A 23141-nucleotide genomic window follows, 5' to 3' on the forward strand; every position below is an offset into this window, starting at 1 on the left:
TACCAAATTGAGTTATGGTGTGAGGTATCGGCAAACCAACTCTCTTCTCCACACCAATATTCTCACATAGTTAGCAGGCGGAAGATATAGCCACGGCAGTCCACACACATTCACAGCATCACGGGGGCCAGCCTCGTTCCCAGCAGCAGCCGCATGAACAAAGTAAACAGGCTAGTAGACAACAGTGTTTGCATTCCATGCTTCTGTCCTGTGCTTATTGTTCCATTAACTATGAGTACATAGCCTGCCCAAAATGCTGATCCGCCTGGTAAAGTTCTGGACATGCAGGTAGATACAGCAGTTGCAGTAAACTTGTTAAACTCACAAAATTACATTGACTTGGGCTCCCCTACACTTCTCCATGTGTCATGAAAGTTAGTAAGTTACAATAAACCGAGTATTCCTATTCTCCGCCAATTTTCCGCACCAATGACCTGCAAGTCAGTAGTCTCGTCACTTCATGTGCACGTTACCACCAAACCTTTTGCTCATCCTCATCTTTTTTGGGCCCATCTGGTTCCAGTGGCACTTTGGGAACAAGTCAAAGGTGAATTAGATTAACTCATGGAACCCGGCAGTGTTCGACTTATTGCATCAAGTGAATGGCCTATCCCTTTAGTTTAGCAAAGAAACCATTGGACCAGTTACACCTGTGCAGTGATTTTGAAGTTACTGTGAATGCACACTCGATAGTGGATACATTCCCAATACCGCACCTGGATGAGCTCTTTTCAAAGTTATCAAGTGGTCAATATTTCTCAAAAATTGACTTTTGGATGCCTGTTTTCCCCTTAGATACAGAGTCACGTCATATGTTAGTTGTCAATACTGCTTTTGGGCTGAACCAGTACTTGCAGTTGGATTTTGGAGCTGCCAGCATTCCCGCTATTTTTCAACCCCCCTTTTTATTATTATTATTATATATATATATATATATATATATATATATATATATATATATATATATATATTTTTTTTAACACAGCATCTATGCCAGGTTGTGCAAACTATTTGGATGACATTGTAGTTTCCACTGCCTCCACTGAGGAACATTTACAAAATCTTCCTACTATTTTTTTTTCCCATCCACGCAGCCGGATTGAAGTGTAATTTAGAAAAATGTCAGTTTTTTCAACCTTTTGTCATTTATCTTGGGTCTGAAGTATCTCGTGAGGGTCTCAAACCCCTGCATCGGTATGTTTCTGCTATTGTGTCTTTTCCAAGCCCTATGTCACTCGAAGAACTTCAAGTTTTTTTTTTAGGCAAAGTCGTGTACTACCATAAATTTTTGCCTGGGGCAGCGACAGTCATGCAGCCATTACATGTGTTGCTGTGTGAAGGGACTCAGTTTCGCTGGTCGCCATTTTTAAAACCACATTTTCCGCCCATAAGATCATGTTACACCTTGCACCCTGCTTAGTGACTTACCACCTAGGTCTCAATTTGATCCTTGCGATGGACACTTCACAGTACTGGTTGAGGGTGGTACTGGCTCATAGATGTCCTGATGACACCAAGTGGCCTATTGCTTATGCCTCGAAAATGCTGACTCCTGCTCAAACTAAGTACTCTCAGATGGAAAAAGAAGCTTTCGGCATTCTATATGCTGTGAAGAAACTCTGTGTTTTTCCCTACAGTACCAAATTAACACTTGGTCACCGATCACAAACTGTTGGTTTCCTCATTCAGCCCTTCTACGTTGTTACCAGATAAAGTAACATATCACATTCAACATTGGGGTCTTTTCCTGTTGTATTACAACTATGAGATTCATTTTTGCCCTATGAATCAACACATAAATGCCAATGCTTTGTTCTGGCTGCCGGCAGGTCCAGATCCAGGATTTGGTGAGGAGGAATTGCTTTGTTTCCACATTGATGTTGCCACACAGACAGTTGATGGTTTTTCTGCAACTAACACACGGATAACAAAGTCTGTAGCTTTGGATCATGTTTTGCGGAAGGTCACAACATTCGTACAACATGGTTGGCCGAATTCGCCACCTTCTCATGCATCAGACCGCTCTGCAATTATTACATCTTTCAACATATATTCCCTTTTGTGGATGGCCATGGATCACTTGTCTCATCAAGCTGTGATCCCCCCAGTGCTTCGTTCAGAGGCTCTTCATTTATTGCATGCATATGACTGGGGTGTATCACACAAAAGTGTTGGCTCATCGACATGTGTTTTGGCCCAGCTTGGATGGTGACATTACCCGCCTGGTTACCTGCTGTTCACAGTGTGCAATGCACCAAACAGCTCCGCAGATATCATCATCTCCTTTTCCAACACCACCGCGTGCATGGGACTGTAAACATGTGGCTTTCATTGACCCCTTTCTCAACCGTTACTTGCTGTTGGTCATTGACACAAAGCCTCAGTTTTTGTATGTTGTCTGTTGTGTTTCCATGTCCACAACTGCTATCATCACAGCCTTACACAAAAAAAAATTTTCTGTTGAAGGCTTGCCCATGATGTTAGTGTCCGATAATTGTCCAAATTTTCACCACAAGAGTTTGTGGCATTTTGCAATTCCCATGGTATCCGTCACATCCTCGCTCCGCTGTTTAACCCACCATCTAATGGTGAGATGAAGTGCATAGTGCAGGTGTTCAAAACTCAGTTGAAAAAGTAGGTTGCCAACTCTTTTGGGGTCGGTTTCTCTCCCTGTACCGTTTCATGCCATTCAGCAGAGCTACTCCATGGGCACCAGCCAAGGATGCTGCTACACCTCCTGTGCCCTTCACCTGGACATCAACTCATGCAGCTGCTGCACCTCTTCTGCTCAAGTGTAGCTGTCTGGGCACGTGGTTTGAAACATCGCCCTAAATGGGTTTTAGCTTCATCACCAGATGCCGGGGACGGCGTCTCTGCGACATCTGCTCGGAGTACATCCCCGAGGCACCATGATCAGCTTCACTCTCATGTTGGTAGCCAGGTGCCCCCTGATGTCACACCATCGCCTCTGAAGCCAACCTCATTGGGCATCGTATCACCTGCTGCTTCCAGTTCACAATTGCACATGCACGGGCATCAGTCGTCTGTGGCCGCACCAGCAGTTCCTCTATTGCTTCCAACACCATCATCAGTGATTCTATCACCATTTTCTGTGCAACCACTGATGCCAGTACCATCAGCACTGTGAGCAACATCACCAGAGCCGATGCCCATGGTCGACTGGAAACATTTCAGGTGTAGTTGGTCTTGCCATATGGTTTGACATGGGAAGGTGGGTGCAAAGTGTGTCTGCGCCTGAAGCACTTCAGACCATTTGCTCCTGTTGCAGCCTGCCACATTAGCCAGAGCCTAGTGAATGAGGAAGACTGCATGAATGTCTCAAGAATCTGTGATCTCCCTAAGAGAAGAGGAGTGCAATGACGTGCGCATAATTTCTATAGGCCACATGAATGCAGCAGTGCCATGTCATCCAAGAGGCACTTCAGACACCCCCCCCCCCTCTCTCTCTCTCTCTCTCTCTCTCTCTCTCTCTCTCTGTCTGTGTGTGTGTGTGTGTGTGTGTGTGTGTGTGTGTGTGTGTGTGTGTGTGTGTGTGTGTGTTTGCGAGAGAGAGAGAGAGAGAGAGAGAGAGAGAGAGAGATCACTGTCAGAGCCCACCACAGGCCTAAGTCTGTTTGAGGTTAGCTGAGCTACACCCAGCATCAGTTCTCCAGGTTTATTACTGCAACTGTATGTGTACATAATTAGTTCCTGCTGAATGTTACTTAAATACTTTGCCCAAGTTATTAAAGCTTCCATGGAGTAAAGTTGTGTTCAGTCTACCTGTCGTGTTGTACTTCAGGGTTGCCACAAGTTTTGGGAAATCACGGAATTCGAACATGCCAGGGAAATCAGGAAATATCTGGGAAATGTGAAAAACAAACACTGGAAAAATCTTGTTTATGTGTCTCAGTAGATGAAATGGGTTGTTTACTGAGATGTTGGGCATCGTCGCTGGCTAGGTGCAGCGGGTACGTGCGCCACTTCCCTGGTCCCACATTCTTACTCTTCTCCCCTTTCTACCACTCCCCACAGCTGTCAGTCATTGTTGCCACTATTTCTTGCTGCTTGCCTAGCAAGGCATGGAAACGTGAGGAGTGGTTTGTCTGGATCTGATTCTCAGAGACTGTTGACACAGCGGTCAAAGAAGGTTATCATTTGTGCATAAGTTGCGTCTGAGTTATTTTGTGTGTGTGTGTGTGTGTGTGTGTGTGTGTGTGTGTTTTCTGACAAAGGCTGTGGCTAAAAATTTGGTTGAGATAGTGTGATTGTCTGTTCTGTCTGCCTGTCTGCAGCTCAGTGATCATCTTCACACAGTGAGTTGCTACTGATCCTCATTTCTATTGATTCTCAGAGTATTCGCAAATTATCTGTTGCTTGGATTGATCATTGTGGTCTTATTTTATCAGCATGGTGTCTGTGACATGTGAATGGCTGGCCACAAAAGTGGAATTCCGTGATGGGCCAAAACCGCAGGCCTTTTTTGTGGGTGTCTCTAATGGATCTGGCCTGTCATGTAGCTGATTTTTGTGGTTTATCTATGGATACAGGAATGCAGTGTTCCTCGGCAGGTCAGAGGCGAGGGTGGTGGATTTCAGGGATTGCGACTGCCTTAACTGCAAGTACATTGTACATTGTGTATAAACATTTTATTTTTTTCTAGTAAAGTTTTGACACTTCAAAAGTAGTTTATATGTTAGAAAGTATGGATGATAAGAAGAAGAAAATTGTGTCAGTTGCTGGCAGTTTGTACGCTATGTAGTCATGCATTTATGGAAGAAAAACCACACAATACCTGTAAAATAATAGACATAGAAGCAGGTAATAACTGACAATAAAAAACATAGTAGAACCAACATTTTATTGGAGGTCATCTATAATGTTGGTTTACATGACTTTTCGCTGCCTTATAAACTCCTTTCAAGAGGCCTACTTTTTTCTGAAGTTATTTCTGAAATCAGTGAAGATATTTTAAATCTATCTTGTGACTCCAAGGAAATGCGCTTTTCTGTCACCAAACGTGTTTCGTTTTATTGAAATAAAATAACATCAGTGGTCTTAATGAAACATAATATACCATGTGGCTTGCTTTCTCCACCTAAAAACAGTTCATTACAAAAGATGTTGGTGTTAGTACATAAGATTTTTGCTCACATGTTTAAAAATACAGAAGTCCTTGCATTTCTTTGTTAACTTATGCCTTTACTTGCCCTTGAGATCTCAAAATTTGTCAGGGAAAAGTGCTAAAACTTGTCTTCAAATCAGGGTAAGTTGAGGCAACCCTGTACTTATATCTAATTACAATAATTACCAACAGGAATTGCTAGAAAAATTCTCTGCACACATATGCATATTTATGTCTTATATTCTTTATTTCAGAGAGGCAGTAGCAGCTGAACACAAGTGTTACGGTGTTATATGAGAGAGAACCTTTTTGTGAAAGTAAAATGTAAAATGTAGAATGTAGAAATTAATTTATTTTGCAGGGGTGAACAAACATAAAGAGTAGTAGAAAATGTGATTATTATATGAAATGTACCCCATAAGGAGAAATAGACACACTAGCTTTTTTGTTTTTATTTTTTTATTTTTTCTAAGAAAATTATTTTAGGCATTCAGAATTCATTATATATTTATTGTTACACAGGATAAACAGGAATACTGGTGGGTTTATATCAGTGATCGGAAGAGCCACACTTTACTAACTTCTCCATACCATGTGACAGCTCTTGTGGAGGAAGAGGAAGTGCAGTTAAAATTCACTGCCCCACGATGGCCTGGCATCTACACGTTCACTGTTTGTCTGAAGTCAGATTCGTATCTTGGCTTTGACCAAATGCAGGACATAAAGGTCAGTTCCATACCCAATCTCTATTTTGCAAACTTATCTACAACTATACTGCTTATTGAAAAATGATTTTCAGTGAATGAATATGTATTAGATTGTAATTTTTGTTAACTTGAGTAGTGGTACAGTAAGGAGAACAAACCAGATGTTTGTTCATGATATACATTTCTATTACCCTTCTTTTACTTTCATTGATGTTCATCTCATAAATATTTTCTATTCGGCTTGTCCTTTGCCATCTCTGACAGAATTACAATGTAATCAACAAACTTTAAAAATTTTATTTCTACCACATGATCTTTAATTCCATTTCTCAAATTTCTCTTTTGTTTCCTTTACTGCTTGCTCAATGTATTGGCTAATAACACAGTACATATACAACTTTCTCTCATTCGCTAAGATAGCAGTTTTGCCCTGTATTTAATTCCTGCTATCCTCAGAATTTCAGAGAATATATTCTGGTCAACATTCTAAAAAGGTTTTTCTAAATTTGTGTTAAATATGGTTTGTATTTCTTCAGTCTGTATTCTAAGAAAAGTCAAAGGATCAGTATTGCTTCATGAGTTCTTAAATATTTGTCCAGAATCAAAATTTATTTTCCTGCAGATCAGGTTCTACCAGTCATTCCATTCTTATGTAGATAATTCATGTAAATATTTTGTGAGCATGACTGTTAAAATGTTGGTTGTGCAGTTTTCATCCCTGACAGTAACTGTGTTCTTTGGTACAGGGACTATTACATTCGTATTAAAGTCTGAAGGTATTTTGCATGCCTCATATATCCACGAAACATGTTGAACAGGAAAAAAATTCCACACTGTCTTTGAACATTAATGATTGACTGTGTCAGAAAAATATAACAAATAAAAGACCCTAATCAGTAAGAATGCCGATCAAAAACAGTCATGGCATTATGGAATGTTCATGTGATTGTATGATTAAAATTTAAAATTCAGAATAAAAGAACATGTTGAATAGTGTTGCTTGTCTCGAAGATCTAAATAATTCTGAAGGAATGCTATTTCACTGTGTCAGATAGCTTATTTTGGCTTTGTTACATTCCATTGTGGATTTTACATTGTTTGATTGTTATTTTGGCTTACATATTTCAGTGCTCTTTCAAACTCTACTCACAATATTGCCTCTCTCATCTCATCTTCATTTACTTTCTCTTCTTTCCAGATAATATTGTCTTCACATTTCTTTTGTTTATACATCCCTTCTATTGATTCTTTCCACTTTTCAGCCTTCCAACTTTTGTGTAGCACTGGTTTGCCATCTGAGCTTTTGATGTTTTTACACTTGCTTCTGTTTTCTCCAAGAGTTTCTTCAGTTTCCCTTTAAGTGAATCTGTCTTGTCCATAGGCAAGCATACTTCTACAGATTTGCATTTCTCCTTTGGCCATTACAGTCCTGTAATTTTGCAGTTCCTCTCGGTCTAAATTTTTAAGCACCCGTATTCTCTTTTGTCTGCTTCATTTTCTGTATTTTTGTGTCTTCTCCTTTCATCAATCAAATTTAATAATTTATATCTAAAAACAAAGATGATGTGACTTACCAAATGAAAGTGCTGGCAGGTCGACAGACACACAAACAAACACAAACATACACACAAAATTCAAGCTATCGCAACAAACTGTTGCCTCATCAGGAAAGAGGGAAGGAGAGGGAAAGATGAAAGGATGTGGGTTTTAAGGGAGAGGGTAAGGAGTCATTCCAATCCCGGGAGCGGAAAGACTTACCTTAGGGGGAAAAAAGGATGGGTATACACTCGCACACATACACACATATCCATCCACACATATACAGACACAAGCAGACATATTTAAAGACAAAGAGTTTGGGCAAGCCTCAATCTCCGCTAATTTCAAGTTGCCGCCACTCATACCTCACCTGTCAGTCAACAACATCTTTGCCTCTGCACTTCTGCCTCGACTGACATCTCTGCCCAAACTCTTTGTCTTTAAATATGTCTGCTTGTGTCTGTATATGTGTGGATGGATATGTGTGTGTGTGTGTGTGTGTGTGTGTGTGTGTGTGTGTGTGCGCGAGTGTATACCCATCCTTTTTTCCCCCTAAGGTAAGTCTTTCCGCTCCCGGGATTGGAATGACTCCTTACCCTCTCCCTTAAAACCCACATCCTTTCGTCTTTCCCTCTCCTTCCCTCTTTCCTGATGAGGCAACAGTTTGTTGCGAAAGCTTGAATTTTGTGTGTATGTTTGTGTTTGTTTGTGTGTCTGTCGACCTGCCAGCACTTTCATTTGGTAAGTCACATCATCTTTGTTTTTAGATATATTTTTCCTACGTGGAATGTTTCCCTCTATTATAACCATAAATTTAATAATTTGTATGTTACCCAACAATTTTTATTGATCCTTGTTATTTTGTCTAGTTGTTCTTCTGCAGCTTTCACAATTGCCAATTGGTGACCAGTAGCAGTTGGTACTAACTCCGTGCACTGGCTCCTCAGATCATCTGAGCCTATTTCTGTCAGTTTTGCCTGATGTTCCCTTTGGAACTATCAGCTACTTCTGGCATTGTCATCCCATCCAGGTTCTATCTACTTAGTTTTCTGTTTTGTATTGTTTCTTCGGCTTTAAAATGCATTTCATAACATACATTATAGTCAGATCCCACATCTGACTTGGGAAATGTTTTACAGTTTAAAATATGGTTTCTAAATCTCTGTCATACCACTACCAGGATGTATACACTGTGGGACAACTAGGAAATTCAGGAAACACCTAGGATTTTTTTCATCTGGGAGAAAACTGGGAAAAACCTGGGAATTTTTTAGAATTCTGGGAATTTTTCATTGTTTTAGTTTTGAGTCAAATTTTTGTAATTTTGACTGGTAAGAACTGATACTCTAACAAAGAGTTTTACTGTAGCCCATTATTGCAAGATGTTGCAGCAATAAAACATAAACGAGAGAAAAACATCAATATAAAACTAAAGTTGAAAAGAAAATACACTGTTTACAAGAACAAAACACAGTGCGCACACAAATGTCCACCGACAGCAAATTTGTGAAAGATTTTAAGACAAAGACTACGTAATAGTTCTTAATAGCAAACTGCTTTCGATGAGTGTGGCTTCAAAAATGTTTAAATTAGGTTGGTTTGAGCAGTTGCCAGTGGGCTCATGTGAGTGTGCAGAGCTGAAGTCTCATATTAGCAGAACCTTCTCCTGCATCTCACTGCCGGCAGTGTGGCTGTTAACTGTATAAGCAGTAGCTGCAAGCAGCAACATGTTACCCAGAAAAATTATTTTTGCACACCTGTGCTGCCAGATTTGTGCTTGCACAGAGCAATCAGAATTGTAAGTGGGAGAAGTCTCCATGTGACCTGCATTCACATTTCTTGATTTTGCTATTCTCTCTTTGTTTAGAGCTCTTGCATCAAATGAAAACAAAATGGATTTCTGGGGCTGGGAGCTACCAAATAATTTAAAATACATTAATATAACTATGGAAGACTAAAATATGTTATTAGTTCCAGTTCTCTGGTTTTATTTTATTTCCACATTATTGGCCACCAAACATTAATTGCTTTGCAGAACAATGAAGTTATTTTTATTGGTTTGCTAAAGAAACTTTGTATTTATTAATCTTTTCCACAGAGGTAATCAGTTTATTTGAACAAAGTGTTTCATTTCATACTATTAGCTACTTTCAACTGTTCTGTAAATTTCAAGTGCACATTTTCATTTTATGGCACATATTATGTCATAATAATGTTACATGATAATAAAGAACCAAACATGAGGTAATATAGTAATGGTACTCTAAGAAACTTGGCTTTCCGAAAACCATACTAAAAAGCTTTAACAGAATTTTTCCTATCTGCCTTCCATGAAACACAATGCTTTTTGATTACAAGACATGTTTCAACATCTGTCTTGCACCTCCTCTAGGTTTGACATTATTTCTTCATTTGGGTTGTTTATGTGCAAGAAATTTATATTCCTACTTACTAGGTTTTTGCAGTGCTATTTGGATGTTAGTTTGATCGGAAATGCTGCATACCAGTATTCCAGGGTACAAAAAAAAAAAAAAAAAATCTATGTTAAAGTCACCACATAAGAAAATATTAGGGCACTTTGAACTGTAGAGTCTAGTTTTAAAACGATTATTGTGCCAAGGACTGCTTTCTAATTTTCCATTCCTTTTCTGAATAAGATATGATAAAAGCAATGGTTCTAAGTACAATAAGTCCATATGTCCCCCATGAACAACATGCCCTGTGGCATATGATCATTTGATGTCCCATCGCACACAAAGTTGCGAACAAAAATGCAACAAAAGGTGTATGAGCAGAGTGTCATTGTAGCTGTGCATGTGCAGTAATGCCTGACTTCTGGTGCTCTTTGGCAACTGCTTGAAATGAACCAATTTCGAACATGTTGTGAGTGGTAGTTTGAGAAGCATTACTTTCAAAGTAAATTTTCTTGTTCGCAAGATGAATTATTTTACTTGTGCAAATGTGTTATGAGTTTCTTAAACCACGGAGCATTTGACTCTCATTCATAACTTAACAATCTGAGGACCAGCCACTTAGAAAAAGACCAGATCATTTAAAATTTTACTGGCGCATATGTGTTTGATAGATCTTAAATGATACAAAAAAGACTGATATTGTATGTGAAAGCTTAGCTTTTCCTGTAACTATGCTGTATGTATACCGTATTTACTCGAATCTAAGCCGCACTTTTTTCCGGTTTTTGTAATCCAAAAAACCGCCTGCGGCTTAGAATCGAGTGCATAGCAAGCGGAAGTTCTGAAAAATGTTGGTAGGTGCCGCCACAACTAACTTCTGCCGTCGAATATATGTAGCGCTACACAGGCATGCTTTGTAGGCACAAAGATAAATACTGGCACCAAAACCTCTGCGTCAGTAAATAAATTAAAAAAAAAAAAAAAAAAAAAAAGTGGAAGACGAGCTTTTTTTTCTCTGCCCCGAGTTTCGACCACTGCATTTTCATACATTATCCAACGAAGTAAATACAAATTCCGTATTGTTCATCTTCGAATGTAGCAGAATTTCAATGTACTACGAAAATCCGACTGGCAAGACTGTTTGGGATGTTTGTCAATATAGCCAACTCTACGTTCTGAATTTTTTCCTACCTGTGAGAAGAGATGGTTGCTAATAGCAACCTGATGAAATGTGAATCACAAGCAGTATTCTTTTCACCATAAGAATAATACGAATATAAACATTTTGCCATGTATTGTTCCGTGTTTGCTGCTATCTCATTTAAATCCTGTCTGCCTAATAAACTATGAAACTAGAGTGAGACAACAGCAAACGCAGAAGAATATACTTATCGTGTCATGTTTATATTCGTATTATTCTTATGCCTAATAGTGATACAGTCAGAAATGGAGCACGGCAACTGACTAGATATTTAAATGTAAGATGACTCTAATTTCTGTGCAGAATTTGATGTAATAAAGAAGCGGCCGCAAAGATTTTCAAACGGAGAAAAATTTTCGCCTAACTCTCGTTCAGAACATGTTCTATCATACACAGTCTATTATTTGGTTCTTGTTGATCATTATCAAAGAAAGCAGCAGTGTAAGTAACAACAAATAGCAGTCTCTTGCCATTGCTTCGCTAATGAGACGATTCGCCTCTTTTTAGTTGTAAGTGGCGTTAGCACGCACAAAAGCAAGCCATGCTGCGAGCGGTGACAGGTCGTAAACACGCACTATCAGAATGCGACAAACAATGCATGACACAGTACAGTAATGCATTTTCAGCTTAGAGTGACGTAAAAACCTGTAACAGATCAAACGGCACTCATCAGATCAAAGCAAAATAAGCAATCGATTCAAACCAGACGAAACACGTGAAAAAGGAAGCGTACCCGTATAAATACGGACAGAGCACCTGACACATAGCAATGGCTACCTGGTAAAGCTTAACTGCTAAGCTTACGACTCTAACCAAACTACTGTAGCTATATCGTCATTCATTCGACCTAAATTGTGTCTCATATTACAATGGACCAACTTTGTTTCGATTTGGAGGTGCGGCCTAAAACTTTTCTCTCCCCTTGAATTTCGAGTCTCAAATTTCAGGTGCGGCTTAGATTCGGGAAATCTTTGTTTCCTTTATTTCGAGTTTCATTTTTCATGTGCGGCTTAGAATCGAGTAAATATGGTATTAATTTAAACCATGAACTTTTCTTATTTTTGTGTTCATGTTACTTAAGTGATGTTGCTATTGGCTGACTATATTACATGTTCTATCCTCTGTGTATCTGCTGTCATTTGCTGGCAAGATAATGTGATGTAAGCTATGATTGGCTAACAAAAGCGCATTGCAATCTCAATTCAGTGCTTAAGAAAGTAATGTGCTGTGGTTGGTGGAATTCATATTTATATTTTCGTATTACGAAAATATGCAAAGTATGTGATGTTGCGCATCAAAGATCTGTCCAAAACATGTCATTTTTTTTGCTGGGTTTAGTTTCCTAAAGTGACGCAAAGTACTACACCACTGTATAAAACCTTCACTGTTGTAAGGATTGATAATTTTCACAACTTCGAGGCAGAGTGTATTGTCATTTAACACGAGAAAGTGTATTTTCATCTGGGAAAAAGTGTATTTTTAACTGGGGAATGCCGGAATATTTATATTTTTTCCCCCCATGTTTACACCCTGATTACATAATCTGTCTAAAACCCTTCTGGTGTGTCCATGAATTTTCAGAATGCACTACCTTTTTGTCATGATGCTTAAATGAAATGTTAGCAATGGTAAAACTGAGCTCTGTACAAAATTCTACTACACTCCCTATCATTCTGTCCCCCAGATTAAATTCCAGTTCTCCATCGCAATTAAATTTTCGTTTGCATTAATGGAATGAAAATCTCATCACAGATTTGTTTCAATGCGACAGCCTCAAAGACGGTGTTCAATGGCACCTTGATACAAAATGTTCATACTGGGTGGATGTAGTGTTAATGATTCATTTGTCGCAGTCATCGGCAGTCAGGAGGCCTTTCTGTGCATCCTCTAGTTTGAATCTGCAGGGAGTAATTGTGCTGAGTTTAGGTGTAAACAGCGCAACATTCATTCTAGGCTACAATTGTGTCCCATTGACCAGTATGTATTATTGTTGAATAGCTTCAGCAATTTGAATGGGGTCACATTGTAGTTCTATAGGAAGCTGAACGGACACGTCGACAGATTGCTGCATGTGTTGACCACAATGTATCAGTTGTGTGTCACTGCTTTCAACAGTGGTGTGAAGAACATTCCCACACTAGTAGACTAGATTCTGAACATCTGCATAGGACAGATTCACGTCAAGATCGACGCATTGTGTGTGCCGTGGTGGCTGACCGAACATCATCCAAGAACGAAATCCACGCACATGTTGCACCTGCTGTGGCATCAGAGACCATCTGGAACTATCTGCTTGCAGCAGGATTAAGGCCATATGTGCCCCTGTCCAATCTGCCACTAACACCATGACGCTGCCAGTCGTGGATACCCAGGTGATGCAAAAGAATTGACTGGAGCGTGGGATGGTGCTTCATTGTCTTCAGTGATGGGAGGGGGTTCAGTGAGTATGCAAGTGATTGACATACATGTGTATTTCATGGACCTGGTGAGCTGTCTATTCCAGAGTGTATTCGCCATAACACACAAGTCCCATGCAAGGCTTCTTGGTGTAGAGGAGCATCAGATTTAACTCGCAGTCAAATTTGGTGCTACTGCAGGGTAAAGTAACCAGTACCTGCTACATTGCACTGCTGTTAACCCCGTACCCTGCCATTTCTTCGATAGGAAGGTGATGTGCTTTTTCAGCAGGACAGTGCGTATCCACATACTGCAGCTGTGATGCATCAATAGAAGCATTATTGTCTTGGCCAGCAAGATCACCAAATCTCTCACCAATTGAAAATGTATGGGACACGGTGAAGTGGTAACTTACATGGTAAAACCATTACTGAACTGCAACAAAAGGGACTGTGACAATCTATAACAGAATCCCATATATTCAGACACCCTAAATATTTAAAAATTGTTTGAAGTAGTAGCACACTGTTAAGGGGCTCCGGAACGCCCTATACTTGCAATGTTAAAATAACGCTTATAAACTACATCTTTCCTCACAAAGTATTTGAGGTAGGAAGTTGAACTTTTTACAGATTATTTATTGGAATATGGGCTACAACTTAACACAGGGATTTTACAAAATTTTAGTTCAGTTATTAAAGATGATTTTTTTTCAATTGTAATGAAAATTCACAACATCTTTTTGCAATTTTTTATTTATATATTCAAAAATATACAGTTTTTTGGAAAAAGGCTGTGTTAAATTATGCAGAAGGTACTGTGTAACATTTACTGAAAGTTTGAAACAAATATGTTTGGAAGATCCTTAGAAAACATGTAATTAGTACGAGAAAATAAAAGTTTTGGGAATCGAGCAACAAAGATTGGATTAACTTTTTAGTGCATTCCAGGTCCATAGGATGGATTATCTTCATCCTCTGCAAACTCCTCCTCCAGCTTCCTCTTGTTCTTCCTCCTGTTTACTCTTGCTTGTATTTCTAGACTCTTTACAGCCCTGTCTGCAGCCCGAAGGCGTTCCTTGTCTAAAGCAAGCATCGCTCGTACCATGTTAGAACCTATCTTCATTCCCATATTTCTAAATACCTTGCACCTTACAATATTGCCGTCATTGAAAGTCGCAACAGCATCATACACACCAAAGTGAAGTGTTTCTATTCCAACAAATACAGTCTTGGGGATTCTCGACCATATAACACTATTTACACTTTCATTGGGGTCTTGAGTGTTTCCATGAATACACTTTTTCAACAGTTCAGGTGCTGCTAAGTCTCTGAAAATAGGTTTTATCACCTCCATTATTGCATGAGGCAGACCATGCTTATGAGTGTACACTTCACCAGTTAGCAATCCTTTGTTATATTTACACCAACTGTCTTCTTCTTTGGGACACAAGCTATGTTGGGGATTTTCATCGGTTGAAGAAGTATGTTTACAGTAATAACACATACCTTTGGCTTTCCAACATTTCTCCTTTTCTTAAAAGCCTTCAGAGGATTTCTAATAACTTTACTTTTACTCATTATTATACTTCAACAAAACAGAGACTCAAGGAACAGAATTAATTACGAATATTTTCGAGATAACGACAGAGTAAATAAACATGAAGCAATCGACAATCACACCAGCGATATATATTGAACCATCACAGGTTAGCCACAACACATACTTTATATCACATCACTAAAATGTACCTGATGAACACGGACGTTAATAATAACACCATTTGACAGCAGTTTAACAGCGCCACAGTGGGTCACGCCCATGTAGAACACATTTCAAAAAAAATTTAAAAATAGTTGTAGTCTTCAGAATTGAATAAATTATATATCTATTAAAAGGTAATAGTCTGCAGATTCAGAAAACACAAAAAAGTAAAAATTGAACTTTTCATGATTTTGAGCCTTTCCGGAGCCCCTTAAATGCATTCTTGTGGAGTATTTTTTCATATTTGTATTTTCTAAAATTATAATCTGCCATTGTAGGAGGTGTAATATAAGGTATTGCTCATGTTAAAATTAATAATATGGAGATGCTTCGGGTTCTCAAATTGGAATCCGTGGAGAGAAGGTGATGTTCTCTTCAAGGAATGCTGTTGACAAAATTTAGAGAATCAGCATTTGAAGCTTACTGCAGAATGAACCTAGTGCTGCCAACCTACATTTAGCTTAAGAACCACTAAAATAATGTTAAAGAAGGGCCTGTATGGAGGCATATATGCAGTAATGTTTCCCTCTTTCTATGTGAGAGTCAAACAGAAAGGGAAATGACCAGTAATGGTACAACATACTCTCTGCAACATACCGTATGGTGGCTTGCTGAGAATGTAGATGATGATGATGATGATAATAACAATAATGATGATAATAATAATAATTGTTCTAGATTTTGTAGTAATATAAATAATGAATTCTTTGCAGCTGGATGTGAAAGAAGCTCCTGAAATACCAACAGAGCATCCTCAGTGGGAAATGTCAGATGAGGAGGAAGATGAACAAGAGGCTGAAGGAAGTGATGTGTCAGAGTTCACCACAGATGAGGATGTTGAAGATGATCAGGATTAACACAGTTTCAGGACAGATAGTACAGGTAAGAAGTGAGAGAGAGAGAGAGAGAGAGAGAGAGAGAGAGAGAGAGAGCACGCATGTACATTTTATTTTTTATACTGTACTTGTCAGTCTAATCATCTGTTTTAAAACAGAAGAAAATCTGAAATATGATTGACGATCTTAATGTGACGGACTTTTGTCATAGTGTCATAATACCATCTACCATTTACTGAGAGGAAATGTCATTAAGATACCTGAAACATGGCAAATCTTCAAGGTTCATAGGATGCATTTATCATTTATTCAGTAGTAAATGATTTTGAGTGCTGTCAAAAGGCCTGTGAGCTTACCTTAGCAGGAATCATACCTGGACCACAATCCTCATGTTATATAAAAGTGTTTTATCATTGCACTTCCTTTAATTAGATAGATTAAGATAGATGAAATATGTGCAGGATCCTTAAAATTTAATTGTCCTAGGTCACAGGAATGCTGTAACAGGGGAAGGTGCAGAAGGCAAAATTATCGATGTATATAGGCAGAATGAAACAAATGAGTGTGTAGAGAGACTTCTAAATTTCTACAGTAGTTTTTATGTGGTTGAAATCAGCAAATGCTATCCTCAAGAATCACAAGAGGATAAGGTGAATAAAGCTGTGATTAACATGAAAGTTGGTACTTTCACTATATACTATGACACAACACTATACTAGGTGTAGTCCTATTGTAGGTGTTAAGCTGTTGCCTTCCTCTGACCTTTGAACAGGCTGACCCAGCCAGTTATAGGGGGACCTAAAATTTAACATTACATTAACAAATTAACCATGGTACAGTTTGACGTTTTTCCACATTGACAAACATTTCCAGAGGTGAAAAGAGAGATAAGTGACAAAAGTCCTAGGACAAACCAGGGTAGTTAACCAATGAACCACTCGAGAATAATGTATGCAGTAAAATGGCAGGAGATGGATGAATATATTACTAGATTACACACTAGCTATACAAAGGTTTATAAATAATAGTGGACTGCAGTGCATACCTAAGTGTAGACAATAAATCAGATCATAACTTAGTATTACTGAACAGTTTGCTGAAACCCAAATGTAGTATATGAAGAAGTGGAACACTTAATGTTTAGAATAGAAAATGTTTAGAATGAAACAAAATGGGAATTCTCAGAGGCAGTGTCCAGTGACCTAAGTAAAAGTACCAATACTAGTTCAACTTAAGTTCAGTGTTATACAATATATAATGAAAGCAGAGGCACAAAAGCCGCAGAAATCACTAAAAATTCTCCGTCTTATTGATCAAGGTCAAAAATAGATTGCTAAGAAATGAAAGTAATGGATTAAATGAAAATGAATGAGAGACATATAAATAGAACAATGGAAGATCCAGGATGGAATAATGACAGTGTTATGAAAAGGATAGATTGCTACTGACCATACAGTGGAAATGTTGAATCACATGCAGGCACAACAAAAAGACTACTACACATGTAAGCTTTAAGACAGGAGGCCTTCTTCTGAAACAGGTAACACAAACACACACACACACACACACACACACACACACACACACACACGACCAACCACTGTCTCTGGCTACTGTTTCTGAAGGATGCAATCTGTTGTTATCCTACTTTAATGTGCTTTGTAGATTGTTCACTTTTTGCATAGGTTTATTTGCTTTTTTATAATTTTTGTTATGTTACTGTGTCTGTAATGTAATTTTATTACGTGCCAGTTGTCTTTTGTGGTTGGCACTGCTCCTTATGTAAACGCCACCAGGGCATAAGTTTCCTGATGGCTTGTCTATGTTGTGACTCGATCTTTCAAAGTGCAGCTGCGCAGTTACACGCGTCCTCTACATGCGGCGCTGTCTGCCAGCCATGCAGCAGCAGCACCACCTAAGCGGCCAGCCAGCCAGCCAGCAGACGCTAGACTCGGACTCAGTTATGATTTGACTGTTAAAGTGTACACACGTCTTACTCTGTTTACTTGATCTGTGACTTTCATGTATTGCGTCTTCCTTGAAATATATTTGTTCAACTTGAAGTTATAACAGTCTATTCTTTCCTGTTAGGTGTCCATTTGTGTGTATGATGCACATCTACCTTAGATTTTTCATGGATCATTTTTACTGTTGATAAGATTCCATATTATTTATATGGATCATTTTATTGTTATCTAAGCCCTATGACTGTTTCTCTTTTCATGCAATATGTAACATTTAAGTTTATTTTATATTTCCACTATATGTAATTTTTGATGTTTCTTTTTTCTGTGAATATAACTTCCATGTATTGTTGTAATATATCCTATTTGTAGGTGTTGTTACTTCTTTTCAGTAAGACAGGTTACATTTGTTGAAACCTAGGTAAAGGTTTGAATAAACTTTTGACATGCAACTGGTTGGCTGAATGATTCTCATTGTATCCATGCAGGATTTTGTTACACAGTAATAAAACATTCTAGTTCTGTAAAAGAATTTTGAAAGTTGCCTGGATGGGTAGAATGATGAATGTTAGTGTGCTGGAGTGTAGGAATGGAAAAACGTTTGATGAATACATAAGAAAACTTAACTAGATGGGTTGTATTTTGAGATATGATGAGTTATGTGTGCTATTTTGAAGATACAGTCAAGGGGTAAATTGCTACGGATAAATCGACCTTGTTGGAAAGCCAGTGTTTGGATTAATGAGTTGAAAGGAGGAGGAATAATCTCAAATAAAACACAGAACTCTCATGTAATTAAACGTAAACAGCATAGAATGCGTTTGTCTAACTGAATAACTGCCATAATAACGCTTGAGAGTACAGAAAAAGTAAACAAATTGTTTATTCCTCCAGTAAAACACCAAGCAGTAGATAGGGTAACATAGTGGATCGACGCAAAAGATGGTAAAGTGTCAAACTTTTAGAATTAGATATTTCTCATATTTCTCACTATAGTATTAGAGGTAACACAAAAAAGATATTGATAAAAGTGAGTCTTAATTGAAAAAAATTATTGAAAACAATCACTAAAAGATAACATCACAAAAAATGGAAATGGAAATGATCGTATGGCATCAGTGGCCGGGTGTTCCCAGGCGGGAAGTTCGGCTGCCAAGTGCAAGTCTTATTGAGTGTGATGCCACATTGGGTGACTTGCGCATCAAAAATGGGGATGAAATGATGATGATGATGATGATGATGATGATGATGATGATGACAGCACAACACCCAGTCCCTGAGGGGAGAAAATCTCCCACCCCAGCCTGGAATTGAACTCGGGGCCCCCGTGCGTGGCCTTCCAATGTGCTGACCATTCAGCTAATGGGATGGACATTACATCACAAAGTGGACCAGAAAGGAAATAAATAATTGAAAGCAAGTTTTGAAAAAAATTAAAATTTAAAATACTACACCAGCAGAGAGGGGATAAAAATTTTCTTTAGATTATAGGAAGACAAATGCCAAACTCATTTGGCAAATATTCTAATAATCAATGCAAGAGGAACTGTTGACGTGGTTGCAAAGTTCTCTGTAGGTGATTAACAGGAGGAGGAAAGCTCTTTTAGCAATGAATACTCCAGTTATCGTTTATCTCTACACAGTCAGAGTACACCTCCGTTCCTTAGCACAGTTCATTAAAATAACAATCAGAAGGGCTGCCCAGCACATAACCTTAAGCACTGCTGATAGTAACATACAAAAATAGATCACAGCACTCGCAGTATTCTGAACCAGAGGTTCCTTCTTCAGAGAGGAAAGAAGAATTGGTTTCTAAAGAAAGGCATCAATTTTTCATCATAAGATTGTTCCCCATTCTGGCTTGAAGCAAAGTGTTTTCAACTACACTTTTGTCTGTTTCATTCAGATTGCATTTATGGTTGAAATGTCTGTATTTATTTTCCGAAATTTCACACATAAATACACATCATTTCATGATTTGTAGAATTTCTTGCTCAGTTTGTTGTGTTTGTTGCCGGGTGTGGAATATTTTTATCTAGAAAATATTTTGTTTTGGCTGTGTTGTCTGCTTCCCAATGTAATTTACATTTTTTGTTCTGTTATTGTTGGAACTGTTATTTCACTTATTGCTGAATGTCATTTTTCATCTGCCTATGTTATTATTCAGTGCTCTCATGTATTGAGCGTACTAAAATTTAATAATTTAGAAAAAATGTTGTTGTTTCAGATCTGTACAATGTACTGAAGAAAGAAGAAGTATGAAGAAGTATGACGCTTGAGCTGCATGTCATATGGAGTTATGGAGTTACTCTCTCATGACACATAGACAGTACATGTGAACATGTGAACTGTTATACTTAATTTATTTGTTGTATTTGTATAATTTCCATGGGTGTGTTTTGTGTAAAGCAAATCTTTTTGCATTTTTTGTGTACATCATTGCCCAACCACAGAGCAGCATTTTCTTGTATGGTTCAGTGACTACTTCTTAAAATATTCAAAGTGATAACAAGATTTGAGTGTTACCTCTCTCTCTCTCTCTCTCTCTCTCTCTCTCTCTCTCTCTCTCTCTCTCTCTCTCTCTCCTCTGTTCTCTCGCTGTGGATGCGCTCATGCTGTTGAAGTGGAATGTGTGTGTGAGTCTGTGTTTGTTGCAAAAAATGGAGTTGGGACTATCATTTAATCATTCCTTGCTCGTACAGAATTAGCATGAAATGTTTTCTCTTGGATTCCTAAATGCAGCTTGTTTTGGCTTCCATTGAAAGCTATGTTTGTAATAGACATTCTGGTTTTTTATGTCACCATAGTCCCTTTTGTTCCTTTGTGACTGAACAGAGACAGGGGAAGGTTTTGCACATTATCTTGTAGTGAGGTATTTTTATTTTTGAAATAATAGGGTATTCATCTTTTTTATTGCTTTTTATGCTTGCCTGTGATTAGTGTGTGTAATGATTGGATCAGTGAAATTCATACTCTAAAGAAAAGAGGACAGCAACTTTTTAAGTAGATGTCAATACATGTGTTCAGAAACTGAATATGGTATTATCCAGAGAAAATATGTGGAGTAATGTGGCATGTTTGTTTTTTATCCAGTGTCAGAAGTTTAAAAATGATTTCAAAGGAGTCATATTATTATTGCGTAAGGAATAAAAAGCAGTGGAGCCTATTTGTGATTTATTGTGTTTAGTCACTCCTCATTTCATTGTGAGGGGGAGGAAAATCCTCAAATCACATTGAATTGTATTTCAATTTTGAGATCTTTGTTCTTCATTTTTGTCTGTGCTGTTAAACAGGGAAACTCCACAAGGTGATGAGTAATTTCAGCAAAAAACTATGCCTCTAAATTGGTTGGAGGTCAAATCAAAGATCCTATTTTTGAACATACATTTCTCTACAACTATGAGGTTGGTGCTATATCCAGTACTGCTCCCATTCCCAAACAGGCCTGCATTTGTATGAGGACTTATAATATTTTTTAACTTATTTGATTGTGAATCAGTTTATGTATGTGAAAGAATGAAATTAATGTTGAAGCATTTTTATTTGATAAAAGAAAAGGTCAAACAATATAATATTGTATATATGATAACGCAACAATGTACGTTAGAAACAAAAATGTTATAATTTGTGGGTGTTGAGTAACTATTGATGTTAAATATGAGACTGTATTTTCTCAAAGGTGTTTATAAACGTCATATAATACATTGGGCATGAGCCTAAACTTTTATAATTTTATTTCTGTTTTACCTTGTGTATTGTATGTTAAACTGGGGACCTAGAAACGCCGGAGAGTCTTTGCCCCGCTGTAGCCCTCAGTGGTTCACAACCCCACAACAGGCCACAGCAGTCCACTCACCTCACCACCGCCCCGCACCGAATCCAGGGTTTTTGTGTGGTTTGGCCTGCCAGGATCATCTCATGCTCATACCAGACAAGTGTAACCCTAAATGTTTGCGAGGTAGAGTAATTATGGTGTACGCGTACGTGGAGGCAGTGTTTGCACAGCATTGCCGACATAGTGTAACTGAGGTGGAATAAGGGGAACCAGCCCACATTCGCCAAGGTAGATAGAAAACCGCCTAAAAAACCATCCACAGGCTGGCCAGCACACTGGACCTTGACACTAATCTACCAGGCAGATTCGTGCCGAGCACACCTCCCACTCAGGAATCAGCGCATTAGACCACGCGGCTAGCTGGGAGGCTTTTTTACCTTACTTGCCTGAAAATGCAGCTCTTCACTTCCACACACAAAAAGTTTCTCAGAAGCTATATTTATGGTCATTTCCTAGTAATTGTTTAAATGCAGTGAATTAGTGCTGCCTAAAGTGCAGAGGCCAAACTGAAACTTCAGTGCATTCACATTGTTCACTACAAACATCTTCCAGTAGTGAGTCAGAAAATATCCACATTGTAAACCGACAGTCAGCTCAAGGCATTACTGATCGTGAAGTATAATGGCACAGCAGTTGTTTCTAGTGAGCACGTACATTTCTAATCTAGGTAGGCTGATAACTACAAGGGATAATGCTCAAGGTTTAACCAATAATTATAATGCTTGCAGCTTCCTCTGGCAGACAGATATAACTGTTATAAACAATTCTCAACATGTTGAGAATATAGGACAGTGTTCAGTGCACAAATAATTTCACCAATAAAATATTCCTGATTTCTGCCAGAGTTCCAGAAAAGACAGCACACTCAAACTATTATTGTGATACATATCTGAAAGGTATTTATTCATACACAGATACACCATGATTTTTTAATATCTAAATGTTAGCACCATTTTCCTATTCTTAACACATTTTTTTATTGTTTTGGAGACACCAATTACTTGATCTGAAAGTGCAGCCCTGATATTGATAAATTTTCCGAAATTATTCTAACAGTGACAAATCTGTCCCCTGATTAATTCAACCACCACTCATACCATGAACGAATTCAGTTTTTTATTGACCATTGACCATTCAGTTTTACTGAATTTGCTTTCTGTTACCGGACAATCCTAGCAGAAGTTCCTGTGTTTTTCTTCCTCCCCTTCCCAGCATAGTTAATCAGGACTAAGCCCTGCAGCACACCTACCTCTACTTTCTGCACAGCAGCATGGCTGTGTTCTGTTGCTTAAATATAAGTCAACTAGCTGACAGAGCCAGTTTTATCAAGGTATTCATTTTGCCAATATTCTATTAGAA

General features: G+C 38.3%; 1 protein-coding gene across 1 annotated transcript in view; it reads left to right on the plus strand.

Moving 5' to 3' along the window:
- The window catches only part of LOC126203768 (translocation protein SEC63 homolog), a 190379-nt gene extending 168711 nt beyond the window's left edge, over positions 1-21668 (plus strand). Inside the window, exons 15-17 of the mRNA XM_049938137.1 lie at positions 5648-5851; positions 15861-16029; positions 20175-21668. Coding sequence (XP_049794094.1) covers positions 5648-5851; positions 15861-16004 — 348 coding nt within the window. The 3' untranslated portion in view covers positions 16005-16029; positions 20175-21668. The remainder of the gene's footprint in view (positions 1-5647; positions 5852-15860; positions 16030-20174) is intronic.
- The last annotated feature ends 1473 nt before the right edge of the window (positions 21669-23141 follow it).

Source organism: Schistocerca nitens, chromosome 9 (assembly GCF_023898315.1).
Source record: "Schistocerca nitens isolate TAMUIC-IGC-003100 chromosome 9, iqSchNite1.1, whole genome shotgun sequence".
Classification (NCBI taxonomy): domain Eukaryota; kingdom Metazoa; phylum Arthropoda; class Insecta; order Orthoptera; family Acrididae; genus Schistocerca; species Schistocerca nitens.